We start from the raw sequence: 14,510 nt of genomic DNA on the forward strand, positions 1-14,510 counted from the left end.
TGTGGTTGACACTCATTTGGACTCGGCCATCATGGGCAGCGTAGGCAGAGATTGGACCTCTAGTTTTTGCTCAGACGACAATAGTATCCGGGGGGATTGCGTCCGCTATCATAAAATGGACCTCCTATTATGAGATTTGGTCTCGTTCCAGGTTGACCTCAAATCATGCTGATAAAGAGCAGCATCAACTACGGACAGAAGATGTCCAGCGCTTACTCGCCTCCTCCTTTTGATCGCTATGGGCTCCTTGGACAAGACAGCAAGAATTCCCCTGCTAGGCCCCCACTTGCTACCTCAGCACAGCGTGCATCGTTGCCTTCTTCGACACCGATCAGCGGGCTGATCTCGTAGAGCGAGCTTCGTAGGGCGGGACGGGATTCTGAAAACGTTGGCTGTTGGATTCCTGTGGGTGTGGGTGGAATCGCACTCATTTGCTGTCATGTTATTCATTATTCGTTTCGCTCATCTCGACTATCGTGACTGTATTAAGACCGCGTATGATTTCTATTCTTTTTGAAAGAATACCAGCACAGGTAGCCGGTCCACTCTGGCTGCCTGAAAGTTAGATCACTTTCCCCGCTTCTTCGGGTGATATCTGAACAACCTCCTAAATTCCGAAGATAGTCTCCCAGCAATAGGTGATCGGTAGTCATGGTCTCCGCGGGCAAAGTGGGCTTTCTCGGCCTTCCCGAAACATGCACTGGCGACCTTTGGCATAATGCTGCGGCTCAAATCCTGTCCAAGCTTGACGGACGAGGAATCCGAATGGCACACGTCTCGATCCGTGGGATCGTTGCCAGAATGAAAGAAGAAGGAGAGAGCGTGCAGCGCATTCCGGAGCTGTTCAGTTATCTGACGTCGCTCGGTCTCCCGTGTCTGCTGGTCAAGTTTGATGTTGGCCGCGACACGGAAGAGCAGCTTTTTGATGCGATGCTTGACGTTGATGCGAATCCATATCGTCTCTTGTGGGAGGCCCAACAGCAGCGTGGAAGTCAATCATTTCAAGCTCTCTGGCCAATTGCCCCAACGACCAACAGGATGGGAACGGTGAGCCCGAACTCTCAAATATGTTATTGGGAGCAGGACGGGTCTTTTAGATGTTGCTGTTTTCGAGGGCATGAACTGCTGTTCATACGACGGAGCTGCATTTGACATTGCTGCCGGTGCCGGCGATCCAGAATGGGCCTCCTTTCGTACCAAGGAGTATCTCGGTTAGGAGGTTCCGCAGGACCTTCGCCCCCTGCAACAATGCTCTATCATGAGTATTGGCTTGCTCGAGCCGAGTAGCTTTTGCAAAACATCGGGACGTTATCTAAGACTGAAAGAAGAGCCTTTTTACCGGTGGTTGGGTGGTGAACAAAACATTCATCCCGTGATACATTCGTCACAAGAAGCAGTAATAGAGGCAATAACACAGCATCACTATCATTAGTCGTGACTGATACAATCTCATGGTACCAGTGCCTTGAACGCTACCTCAAGCATCTTGAGCGCCCGGGCTTCGGGATTGTCGCAAATGATCAATTTCTGAAGGGTGTACTCCTTCATGTGAATCGCAATTCAATTGGAGTCTCTTGCATTTCAGAGTGTGACTGCGAGTCGTTCAAGGGGAATTGAGGGATCATGTGTCCCTCGCCGCCAACTACTTTGTTGCCAACGAAGTGAAGTAAACCAGCGGCATCGTTTGGGTTGGCACATAGCGAGGCTAGCTAGCGCTAAGCCATCTGCAGAGAGTAGGCACGCGGGTTTCAAAAAAGCCTGCACACCCCAAAATCTACAAATCTACCACAACTTGTCAACGAGTGGTCATAACAAAAGGCTTTCGCTATATATGTCAAAGATTACATCAGAAACAATAAACTCACCGCAAAACATATTTTGTAAAGATAATATTGATGGAGTTATTTCAAAGAGTATCATTGGGGATTTCTTGGCGTGTGCAGGCTTTTTTGAAACCCCCGTGGTAGGCAAAATCAGGCGTCGGGTTTTCGAAGGCTGCAACGCGAACCACTCTGGATGCGGTATCAAGCGGTTTTGCAAAGCCTCCTCGGTCCTCCTGTCAGAGCCTGACCTGACGTCGTGTGTGTAGCGCACCTTAGGGGGCAGTGCTTTGCTCAACCGTCAAAATGTTGCGAAGGCTCCGCTCCTTTCTATATTCTGGCTGTGTCCTTTTGGTAAGGTCGACTTGATACCTCGACTTTCGATGTAGTCGCTGTTATATATTACGCCTGCAATTGTTGTCTTTCTTGGATCTTGGATCAGACTTAGCCTTTTTTAAATAAATATTCGCCACATTTGCGCAACGCAAATGAGCCGTCTGACCGCATTACGCCCGTTTCAATAAATTGGAAATGGTTGATCCGGTAGGAACGACACTTGGAGCTGCCTCGCTGGCGCTGCAATTGCTTGATGGCTGTGTCAAAGGTCCGTAGGGCGGTTATCAGACCCTAAAGCTCCTTCAAGCCCTGAGCTAATCAGGAACCAGGCTACCGATACTTCATTGCGGCCGCTGGCATGCCTGAAGATTGCCGGTACATGCGGATCCGACTCCAAATCGAGTACGCCCGGCTGTTGGATTGGTGTGAGGTTGCAGGCCTGCCTGAGAGCTTGAAAGTAGACACGGCTGTCTTGCTTGCTGTCCTCAAAGAAATCCGCGAATCGATGGAAGAATTGGCAAAACTCAGCGGCAAATATATCGAGCTGAAACCTGAAAAGCATGCTGCGACCGAGAAGTCAGCCATAGAGCTTGATTTGCTCGAAGAATTTTCCCACATAACACTTTCTTATGACAAGAAGGGTGGCCACCGCAAGTACACTCGCGGCTTGAATAGCATCGCACGCGGAACCAGCATGGCCAGTAACATCGCGAGGAACCCAAAGAGGCTGCAATGGATCGCCTTTGACAAAGATGCGTTCTTGAAGCTGCTGGGGAGATTGACCGAGTTTAACGATCACCTGTATGAGCTGATGCATGGACACCAAGCGAGAGCACTTGAACTTGCGACGCAAAAAAGCTACCTTGAGATGGTACAAATGCGCGCTTCAGTCGAAGAGCTCAAGCACCTCGTAACAGCAGCAATGTTGCTGCAAGAGCACGATTCAGCCGAGTTCTCGAGTGCCCCTACCAGACGCCGCAACGAGAAAGCGTTAGCATCTCTTGCTGATTTCAAACGTCTCAATGCCACCTTCGACGAGCTTCCTCGCCAACACTCCAAGTCTCGCGAGCAAGTCACGAGGTCTTCTCAATTGACTTATTCACAAGTCTTTTATGACGGAGACACCGCCCCCACTCTCTCAGTGGACGGCAGAATCCATGCCGAGGGGAAGCTGTTTCTTGGCGACGGTACGGAACACTATGTCTGGATCGAATGGAAGAGGTACAAGACCAAGTATAGTCGACGTCTCGAGAAGCATGTGCCTCTACCAGAGAACCTCAAACGCGTCAAGGAGCTCGTTTCTCTTCTGCAGTCTGACAAACCAAAACAGTTCTGTGCGCCCCAGTGCCTCGGCTTCTTTGACGATCGTGACGATATCAAAGACAGTCAACATGACGCCCGGTTTGGCCTCGTGTTCAAAAAGCCGGACAAGAGCAGCTTGCCAGTGTCACTGCGTCAAATGATCTCCAAAGAACCCAAAGCATCATTGACAGACCGAGTCTCATTAGCCCACGGAATCAGCACCTGCGTTCTATACCTTCATGCGGTCAACTGGCTGCACAAAGGGCTAAGAAGCGACAGCGTCATGTTCTTACCAGGAGACCTCAGCGGTGATGCATCAGCAATTGATCAGCCACATGTGACGGGCTTTGAATACGCTAGACCCGATAGAGATGGCGAAACTACCACCAGTGGAATGGAAGTCAATGACTACGTGATGCTCTATGTGCATCCAGATTACCAGGGCTCTGACGCCAAAGGCACCTACCGGAAAACCTTCGACATCTACAGTCTTGGCATCATATTGCTGGAGATTGCTTACTGGAAGCCCATCGACAACATCCTAGGTATTGACATGAACAATGCTACTCCTGCCCAACTCAAGGGCATCCGGGGCCGATTGCTGCAACCTGGCTCAGATTATCTGGCCCATCTGAAGGCCAACCTTGGTGATAGATACTGCACTGCCGTCAAGAGCTGCATCGACGGATGTCCTACTTTTGGTGTCGATGTTGATGAAAGTGAGGTCGATGTTCAGACCGGAGCAAAGCTACAGCACAGCTTCACTACGCTCGTCGTTGATGCTTTGGACAGTATTGCCGTCTGAAACCGCATGAGTAGCACTGGGCCAATTGGTCTCCGAATGTTCGGGGATCGCTTTAAATGTATCGCTGTTATCGGTCTGTTCACACTAATAGCCCTATTTTTCTTTGTTGCAGTATCAACCCATGCGTGAATGGAATATCGTTGAATTGCGTACATTTCTTCACACTTCAATGCGAGAAAATTAAAGAGGGTATTCCTATATCCTCTGGGAGCATCACCTGGGTTAACCACATGCTACCTTCTCAGCGACCAACCGCAATTTTCTTGTCTTAGTATTATGAGATTACACAGAGTAACGTGCGGAATGTCTCTGTGTTTAGAGTCCTTGTCCCCGATGCTGAACGTAATGATCACCTTCCACGATTCTTAGTGCTGCCATTGTGTGGTCCACGGAAATTTCAGGGCGCAGGCACCCTCTACATCCATACACCAAGTCCTGTGTCGTCATCCTCTCGTTCTCTCGCCAGGCAGACGGTTATTTGCGTAATCAAGAACACTCCTAAGAGGCAAAGTGTACGAAGAGATCCTGGAAGAAGGAACAATGAACATAGCACAAAGAGATCAATGGTACTTCAAATTCCAGAATGGTGGTTTCAAAGTTTGCTTTTCATTTCGAGGAGTCAGCCCCGCCCAGATTGGATCGGCTGACTGCACGGGAAAGCTGATTGAACCATCCGAGAAATGTACCTCACAAATTTGGTCAGCATGAGTGGTATGATTCATGGAACACAGAGGTTGACATAGGCTTCTTCAGTCATCAGTCGTAGCTCACTCCAAGCTGACTCAGATCTGGTGCTCCGGACCTCTCCACAAGGCTGGTAGAGACTGACCTGACCGTTTTTGATTCATGAGAACAGAGCTGCCTAATCGAGGCGTCAGGCTGAGAGGAATCAGCTCCTCATACTCTACGGTCACAGTCTCTTTGCTAAACATTTTTGGAAGTTCCGGGTCGTGTCTTATCCCAATGTGAGCCCTGGTTTGCTGTAGGTAGACCCATCCAACGGTCATGACGGCCAGACCATCCCAACGGTGGGATACGCAGTCACCTTCCGCGCTCGGAAGGGCAAGGTACATTTCCAAGGCGTCCAATTTCAACAGCGAAGCATCGCCCGACGCAAATATTATTTTCTGCGAATCGGGACGATGGACGATGTTGTTTCATGACCTCAAGTCACATACCGCGCCGCTATTCCGCATCATACGCCTGGATTCGTAGGATCGCCTTTCTTCATTCCTATCGCTCTGAAACGAGTGGACGACAATCTGCTGCGTGATAACCATGTAAGGAGGAATGGGGTTCAGCCAGTGTGCATTAGCGGCACACCCCAGCTGCTCCGGTCATATCCGCCCGATCTCGATAAAAGACCGCGGGGTCACCAGCCTCGGGTGCTTCGGAGGGTAAGGCTTAGTCTCTAGTATGAGTGTGGGCTGTACGCATACCATTGCATCTTGATACCAGTGGCTTAGCTGTAGTTCTGTTACTACAGAAGCTCGACAGTCACTTTGAGCAGAGCTGAGTTAGCTGATCCGTCGAGATCAGAAGGCAACATGCAACTTGGAATCTCCAGTGCCAAGAGATGGCAGTGCAAGGATCCTCCGCCTAGCTTGCGAGCGCGGAACTACCATTGGCTGTACCAAGGACGGAGTACAGGACTGTGCTGAGAAAAGGATGCGGGACGAAGCTGCTGTTGAGCGGTGAAACTCGTGACGCATGGACTCTCTGTGGAATCCCGCGAGGATGCAGCCTGCTTAGGGATGACAAGCCCTTGAATTTTTGAAAGTCTTGGCATGAAATTTTGCTGAAATTTCAGAAACGATTGAAGTGATTAAATACACTAACCCGATTAGATAACTCGCTAATGTTCTGATAGGGTAGAAAAGTGGTAATTTTTGGCTCTAAAGCAGGGTTTTATGGAGGAGTCTTTGGGCCAGACTTGATTATTTTGCATGGTCAACTAGTACTATCTTGAATCTACCCAGCAAGCGGGTCTTGGCTAGTTCATGAAATCGAGCTAAATCCATAAATTACTGAAATTTCAATACCGATACATGTTTTCATGAAATTTGGCATCCCTAAGCCTGCTACTCTTTCGTCATGAAGAAGTCACCGTTCCATTGCCGACTTCGCCGGTCCCCACTCAGTGAGACCTCTGCGATAGGAAGGTGGTAAGGATGTCGGGTTTTTCGGGTTCCATCATGAGCGCAAAGGGGCGCCCAATTGCTGTCCAGTACCACCCTCCATCACTGGTCTATGCTACACGTGGCCTACGTTCGGTGGAATTGAGATTCATGGCGATACGTCAAACAAAGTCAGTGGGTCTTGCGCATCTGCTTAGAGTCTTGTCTTGCTCTATCACTCACCTCAGCTGCATTGAGTGTGTGCCAGACAAAAGCTGATATACCTACCGTAGACGCCTGGTCCAGTGGTCCACTTGTGTTTTATGGGTGGCATCATTATTGCACCCAAAGATTCTGATCCTAGCGGAAGCGAAGGATCCGAATCTTGCATTTGAATCTGCAACCATCCTGTTTGAATGCAAGCCGCATCCTGCATTTCACGTCTGCTTGCAGATAATTGTCAATTGGTTGGTACAGTACCTAGCTTCGGCAAGCGACGGCATCCCTGAACAGCCTACCGTCTGCCAGCGTGGCCGTCCTGGCAAGTCCCTCATGAATCCCTTACCTCTGGCTCTAGAAGCTGTCAACATGCTGGAAATTGTGAAGGCTCTCCTATTGATGCTGCACTTGTCCAAGCCATGTGAGACGGTAGTCATGAGGCGGTAAGAAATCTTCCAGCTATGGTGGAATTTTCTGCGCGATTCCAGTGTAAAATAAGCCGGGGCTAGTCAATGCTGCGTCGCAGATCCGCAGGGTCAAGCACACAGTCCTGGCGACTAGGCGAATTCTTATTTTGGGCGCGTCACTGATTGGAGCGCAGTTACCCCAGAGCCCCTGACTCAGCTTGAGATCTTGATACGATTGGTGGTCCTTGGCGTCGTACGGCGGAGGACGATGGATTCAGCCCTCCACAATGGTTGGCACTGATTGGTGACTCAGGCCTGAGAACCTCGTACTAATCGCTCATTGGTGTCACGCTGGGAGGATGCACGACAGCTGCAGGGAGGATGCACGACAGCTGCATCTACAAGATATGCATGTCCATGATTGTCCGGGCCTGCTTGCTGACGAGTTCCATGGAGCCACAGACCAAGATGACGGAAGCGCGTTGTTATCCCTCCCACTCTCACAACCTTTTGGATCGCCTGGGCCGTTCTAAGATCGAAACGGCGCGCGTTGGATCGCTTTTTTGGAAAGAAATGGGGGCGCCTCAGCCCTGATGGTTCATTTCAGCCTGACGACAATGCGCATTACATGCGCCTGACTATGCCATCAGCCGGACTTCATAATGTTTGAACAGCTGGTCGTCAGAATTAATATTGCTTGCTGCCGGGACGCCTCAGTATCAGGATTTTACCTTCCGGTTCGACCAATCTAGCAAGCACCATATCCTCAACGGCTAGAAACCAATCATTATCCCTCAGCCAACCAGCTTGCAAAGAATAAGGAGAGACGATAGTGCCTACAACCCCAAACTTAAGAGCAAACGATTGTGGGAAACCCACGTCTTCCTACTTTGATATAGGCCGCAGTCTCTCCGTCTATCATAACTGCATTGAGCCGGTGTCCGCTAGTCGCCACCGTGCCCTCTCTGTCGCCGTCCTCCCTCAAGGAATGTTCCCTGTAAGCGCAACGTTACCATCAGGGAGGTCCACTGATGTCAAGAAAGGTGTGCATTTCGGAAACGAGTATGTCATCCATAGTGCTCGGATATCAAATTCCCACGGGCTCACTCAAGGCCCATCCAATGGCTCGGGACAAGGGACAAGTGACTGCGACGAACCCTCTGCGGAACCCTCACTAGCAACCATCGATGACGATGATCCCTGGGATAGAAAGACCTTATTGAGCCTAGATGGGGGCGGGGTAAGGGGATACAGTTCGCTTTTGATACTGCAAAGGCTCATGAAAGAGATTGGAAAGCTTGAGATGGAAAGTGATTCTGGAGCAATATCGAGCGCATACTCTCCTTTGGTGGATTGTCTGCCAGACGTACCTCTCGCAGCGTCACCCAATGGAACAAGACCTGCACTGGAGTACCTCCCGTGCCATTATTTCGATTATGTTGGGGGGGCGAGTACTGGTGGATTGCTTGCAATCATGCTGGGCAGACTGCGAATGAGCGTGGACGAAGCGATAATGGAGTATAAAGAGCTCTCTGCGAATGTTTTCGAGAAGCCATCTTCTCGACTGAAGAGGTTTCTGACGAAGTATGACAGCACGGTAAGGAAGGAGAAACTCAAGGGTCAATTCGACGCCCTGAAGTCCACAAGACCTAGCCCCCAAGAGGAAAGCAATCAGTTCAAATCAGACCGAGACCGATGCAGAACGATAGTGTGCTCCATCAAGAGCAGCGAAAACAACAATTTCCAGACACCCTTCCTATTCCGTTCATACGACCGCAAAATGTCATATAGTACACCGTTCGATAGAAACCCGGGCGATCCAAATACGTTCGCCATCTGGGAAGTCGCGCGAGCGACTTCAGCCGCTCCTTCCTATTTCAAGTCCGTACGCTTGTTTCAGGCACGATACTATGATGCCGCAGTAAATCTAAACAATCCGAGCTGGGAAGTACTCAACGAGGTCAATCTGCTTGCGGACAAGTCTCAGGATCCCATTGATCTTCTGTTGAGCATTGGTGGCGGAAACGCGAAAGCAAACAATCCCAAAGTCAAATTTGGCAACGATACCCTGCTGCAAGACCTAACCGACATCTCTGATGTCGTGCACAAAAAGGTCGAGTACGAGAGAGAACGACAGCTGTTTGATTATTATCGTTTCGATGTGAAGGAAGGCCTTCAGGAAGTCCACATGAACGAGTGGAAGCCCAAGCCGAGCGGCTCAATCACGCTGAAGCGGATTCAAGAGGCGACTAGTAAATACCTAGAACACAAGAAAGTCAGCTATCGCATCCAAGAATGCGCGAAAAGACTGGTCGAGAAACGGGCGCAAAGAGCACAGACAATGCGGTGGGAGCGCTTTGCAACAGGTATAAGGTACAAGTGCCCACTGGACTACTGTCCCATGTCCAAGACTCATCGTTTCAACACACGTAACGACTTGATGGACCATCTACGAATGCAGCATGACCAGGCTCCTCCAGACGCAGATCACTACCGGCTTGTACAAAGTTTGCTTGATCGAGGAAGAACTAATAGTGATTGACGAGAACAATGCAGACTACAAACGCCTTAGGATCAGCTATCCCTTCGCAAAAACAGGCTCGGGACAGATCGAATACGAAAGGAATGCCCGTGCCATACCTGTCAATGATAATGGGGAACGTGCTCCGTTACCTCATGGTCCGTGGAAATGCCGTGCGCTGTCTTTGTGCTTGCAACGGTCTGGTATCATCCTGCCAGCTTGCCACTGTGCCTTCATGATGGCTTGGTCGCTTGTAAGACACGCGTGCAAGCCAAAGGAACAGGTCCACATAGATTGTACAATATGGTCGATTGCACTCCAAGAATGCCAATGGTCTTTAAGCCATTTCGCGCATGCTCGTGACCTGCCATCAAGAGTATCAAACACCCTTCTGGGCCATTATGCTCAAGCTGCTTAGGAGTAGAATTCGAGTGTGTTCTCGAACCCCAAAACTGTCCTAGCGTAAAGCTGCCAGCGCGTGTAGTCTTCACGATCACGTTTTTCGCCTAATCAGGTTGCAGGGGATGCGCAGCATAATTGCGGACATATATCCTGGGGAAATCTCCTTTCCAGCGGCGAATTCGAGTTCCCCAGCCAAGTGGTCCAAGATTCACTTTGGCGATGAGTATTGGCCTCTCGCCAATTTCAACCTGTTGACCGGTCTTGGGCAATGGACACGAAATATAATCGAGATCTGAAACATTTAATATGACATCAGAGAGAGACAAAGGCGACTCGGGCAATGGACTGAACACACCTTTGAGAGAGGCGAAAACTGTCACGAAAACTATAGATTGGGATACATCATAAACTATGATCGGTGTCTGTGGAGTTGGAATGGTTTCTTTAGTTATCGTCGCAACGCTTTCTCGGTAACTGGTTTTCTCTTGACTATTTGCTCGGAGTTGCAGGGTTTGCGAAGTGGTAGTTGGGTAGGAGGCAGAAGGCAATCCGGGGTCGCCCTTTGCAGCTCGCAGGCCTGAATTTTGGGATCTTGGACCTAGGGGTATGGCTTCGATATTGCTCAGACTTTGGGCTGGGTAATCCAACGCTGCGGTTTCGATAATGCTTGCAGGTATGATTTGTGATGGAATTGGGACCTCTTCGCCACTCATCATCTCTACACTTGTTTCCGAAATGTGCAGTCTAGGGGATGTGGATCTCTCATTTCGGCCCGCACTTCCAGGCCTCTCAATCGGTCGTTGAGAGATCGGAGACTTTGGCCTTGACATTGCTTTGGGGTGATCACGCCTCGTGAAAGTCCGTAGACTTGTGCTTGGTGAGGATCCGCGCGGTCGTCTTTGGTCAGAACGAGTCAGCAAATTATGAGCAGAGAGCAGGGTACTGTCAATTCTTCCGTATCTGAAGGGCTCTCTGGCATCAATGTCCGGATCGTTTTCCACATGCATAGAGCGACGATTGATGAGGCCAGTCTTAGCGTTACTTTGCTGCCTGATTGATGGCTCCCACATATCTTCAGGCCGTCTTGGATCACAATCTTTACATCGCTCTGAGCCGATTTCTTGAAATTGCTGCCATAAATATTTAGACAGTGGTCGGTTCGAGGGAACCTCATCCAGCATTCGTCGAACATCAACTAGAGCTCCAACCATACGATTTTCAGGACTCGAAATGAGATCTTTGGCTCTCGATATCGCGCTGGGCCGCCAACTGTCTTGCACTAGCTTAAATCCATTTGATGCCCTCAGATGGTCTATCCATAAGTAGACCTTGTCAAGGTTGCAGTAATAAGCTTTTTCCTTCGCAGAGACGTTGACTGTGGTAGTGCAATGTTTGGAAAGACTGGTCAGATTCTCGCCCAGTAGCAATGTGGCTATCTCGAGGAATACGCATCCAAGAGAGAAGACATCAGAGGGATCGTCCCGGAGCATCCTTTTACCCTTCATCATTTCAGGAGAAGCGTATTTTCGAGTAAAATTCCACTTGTCATTGGTGACATGGGGTTTGTCCTTCGGAAAGCGCCTGGATATTCCAAAATCGGTCAATATTACGCTCCCAGATTCATCAATGAGGATATTCTTGGGTTTGATATCCTTATGTCGAACCCCTGATTCGTGCAGATAGCTCAGTGCTTGAGATAAACAAACGAAGAAGCCTCGTAGAATTTCCATTCTCCTATCAACGGAAAGCATCAGAGGCCAGGCCTCGGTCTTGCTATCACGGTTTTCAATGGCCTTCTGTTTGCTTGCAGGAATCTCTGGGCCGTGTGGATTTCGAGAATGACTTGTAGTGCTGTCTTGCGTACTAGTGCCAGATGATTGGCTGACAACTCGATGTAGGGTATTGGATGGATGGCTCTGATCGCAAATTCCTTGTAGGTCTTTGGACAGTTGCTTCATGTATTGATGCAGGTCGCAACGAGCAGCTGGAAAGATCAAGATGCTCAGTCTTTCTTGATGTTCAAATGTGCCAAGCAGAGCACTGATATGGGGATGGCGGAGGTCTCGCATGTTATTGACCTCGTTAGCTGTCATACTCCGGGCCTTTTGAGAATTGGTTTCCCGTATGGTCTTTACCACGAAAGCCTCCCGGAAGGCAAAGCCCGGAGGCGCCTCGTACTTGTCGATCGAGGCCTTACTCTTGTCAGATATTTTTCTTATCCATTTCAATGGTATGCATTCATCCGGCCTAAGGTCGCAGTGGTTCCCATAGCATTCTCCTAGGTGTCCTGGCCACGTAAAATCCATTCCAGACTCAAGAAATTTGCGCATGACGGAAATATCTTTGGCGGGTGACGAAGAGCTGCAATTGTCAACCTCCTCCTTACCCTGGTCCAGGCCCGTCCCACAATTCATGGTATAGTTGTGACTTCGGGTGACGAATGAGGTGAATCATTACTGTATATAGAAAGGTACGCCAACAGGAGAAAGGTATAGATACTGCTCGCGTGCTGTCAGCCAGATTCCAGAAGTCGGGCAGAATACCTACTGTGTAGTATATACAGCTCGTGAGCTTCGTCGCCTTCCAAAGGGCTCACTGTCCAGTACTCTTTGCCCATTGCCGGTACATTGAGGACGTTACGTACATAGCCAAAGGAACAGGCGAAGACTCACCAATAAATTAGAAAGTCACCATGCGAGCGCCCAAAAACATGCCCGGAAGCAAAGCTAGCCTTGTCCCACCCAGATGAAAGTAGGACGAGTACATCGCAGCGGGGCGCTTGGCTACCCCACAATTTGGGGGTAATCGCCACTCGCTCCTCAGCGCATCCTCCGGGGCAACAATTCTTGCCAGACTAAGATCTTCGTTTACAGAAGATGACCCAGTCTGATCTGGTGAGGTATTAGCTGATACAAATGATGAAGACAAATCAAACTGCAAGGTCAAGAAAATATCCTCTAACAGCATTACTTTACAGGGACAACCCTCAAATCAACCTTCAAACCAATACCTTAGACCGAGGGACATGGTAGCTGCCGCTGAAGCTTATCGGAGGCTTGGGAATTTTCTCGAAACTCAACCAATCACGTACATACGAGATCGGGCCCTTCTGCGTGGTTTTTGGTATCTCTGAGTCTTCTCTCACCTTCAATGACTCACTGTTCCAAGCGTCTCGATGACGGAGCATGAGTCTCGAACAAGAAGCACCCTCGTTGCATGCTGTCCAAATATCGCGCATGTCTTGAATCCTGAAATATTTCATTGAACACACGCTGATGCTCGTGGGCAACTTGCAATCCTCTTTTCAGTCGGAAGACATGCCCTGAGGACAAAATGAAAGCGATGTGCCTTTATTGTTGAAGGTCGATACCGATGATCGACTTCGTTTTGGAGTCGCAAACCGTTGGAATATATAAATCTAAAGCTCCAAGCCTAATCTCGATCCCTTGCATGAAATGATAAGTTGTTGAGCTTTTGCGTTACGCTCAAGCATGGAGCACAGGGGAAAGACACTTTGGGATCTGAAGACATTGGGCAACTGCCATGTCTGCCCCACTGCTTATTGCTTTGTTCAGCTGCGCGAGCGGCATTTCCAGGTATAGGTTTTACTGATTTGAGGCTATGCACACTGCACATACATCAGGTCGGATGCTAAGGCACACATCGCGTGGAGAGCTAGATACTGAAACGAAGTGATCCTCCGAGAACAAAAAAGAGAATGTCGATAAGGCGTGATATGGCCATGATGTTACTTGCTTCGCAGAATCTTGCAGGCGTTGTTTTTTGGAGATGGATATCAGTCCACTTTTTCCGCAGTGCTTGTGTCACTACTGCTCTTGACAGATATAAGATGATGGCTATAAGCGAGTATTCGCATTCGGGAAGAACGTCTTCTGTCACTTTAAGAAACGGCTCACAACGGCCCCTACACGTTAGCGAGTCTGATTACCGATTGACCAAGGTAGCGTCAAACTCAAAGACGCATAACCTGCTGCAAACAGTCAGAGAGTAGGGCCTGCTCTCCAAGGAGTTGCAATTCAGGCGCTGCAAGATAAAGGATAGTGGGCCCGGGAAGCGGTGAAAAACCTGCGGGACTGAGACATCATGTGACTACTTGCTGATACAGTCCGTGGACGTGTCTCATATGATCCGCAGTCGGCACTTGACTGGCTGTATTCCCGTCGTCTGTTCCATCCGTATAGGAACAGATGTGCGATCTCCAGATTATATACACCTTCAACCCTCATTCGGTCGTCTTTCCCGTCCCTTATCTCTAGGAGAATTGCGACCATTTCTACCCTTTGCACACCATAAGAGCTCGGTACTCAGGAACCCTTTCGTCTGGAAGTAATGAGTATTTGTATAACCCTCATAGAAAGTTAACGCTGCCGGTGTGTAGTATACAAATGTGTTGTTGCCAAAACGCATATACCCTTCATGATTGTTGACGGAGCCTGCAGCTGGACCGGGGTGTGTCGGATGAGTTGGATTGAGCTGTGCTCAGTACTCTGTTCTTTGTTAGTGGTTGACGTCCACACATCATCCTGTCTGGAATCGCAATTTATGCATATCTGCGAGGCT

General features: G+C 49.3%; 3 protein-coding genes across 3 annotated transcripts; 2 read left to right on the forward strand and 1 right to left on the reverse strand.

Annotated features, from left to right (window-relative positions):
- Window positions 1-651: 651 nt before the first annotated feature.
- HO173_011371 (uncharacterized protein) lies at window positions 652-1,617 on the forward strand (the record flags this gene model as incomplete). The annotated part of the gene is made up of 2 exons (XM_037313251.1): window positions 652-1,047; window positions 1,462-1,617. 2 exons carry the CDS (start codon window positions 652-654, stop codon window positions 1,615-1,617), a joined length of 552 nt encoding a protein of 183 aa, XP_037159916.1.
- A 734-nt stretch (window positions 1,618-2,351) lies between these two features.
- HO173_011372 (uncharacterized protein) lies at window positions 2,352-9,945 on the forward strand (the record flags this gene model as incomplete). The annotated part of the gene is made up of 4 exons (XM_037313252.1): window positions 2,352-2,424; window positions 2,486-4,249; window positions 8,050-9,379; window positions 9,468-9,945. The coding sequence occupies 4 exons, from the start codon at window positions 2,352-2,354 to the stop codon at window positions 9,943-9,945; spliced, it is 3,645 nt and encodes a 1,214-aa protein (XP_037159917.1).
- An 88-nt stretch (window positions 9,946-10,033) lies between these two features.
- Window positions 10,034-12,343, reverse strand: HO173_011373 (uncharacterized protein; the record flags this gene model as incomplete). The annotated part of the gene is made up of 1 exon (XM_037313253.1): window positions 10,034-12,343. One exon carries the CDS (start codon window positions 12,341-12,343, stop codon window positions 10,034-10,036), a length of 2,310 nt encoding a protein of 769 aa, XP_037159918.1.
- Between the last annotated feature and the right edge of the window lie 2,167 nt (window positions 12,344-14,510).

This window comes from Letharia columbiana (assembly GCF_014066305.1).
Source record: "Letharia columbiana isolate WasteWater2 chromosome Unknown Sc0000061_s0, whole genome shotgun sequence".
Classification (NCBI taxonomy): Eukaryota; Fungi; Ascomycota; class Lecanoromycetes; order Lecanorales; family Parmeliaceae; genus Letharia; species Letharia columbiana.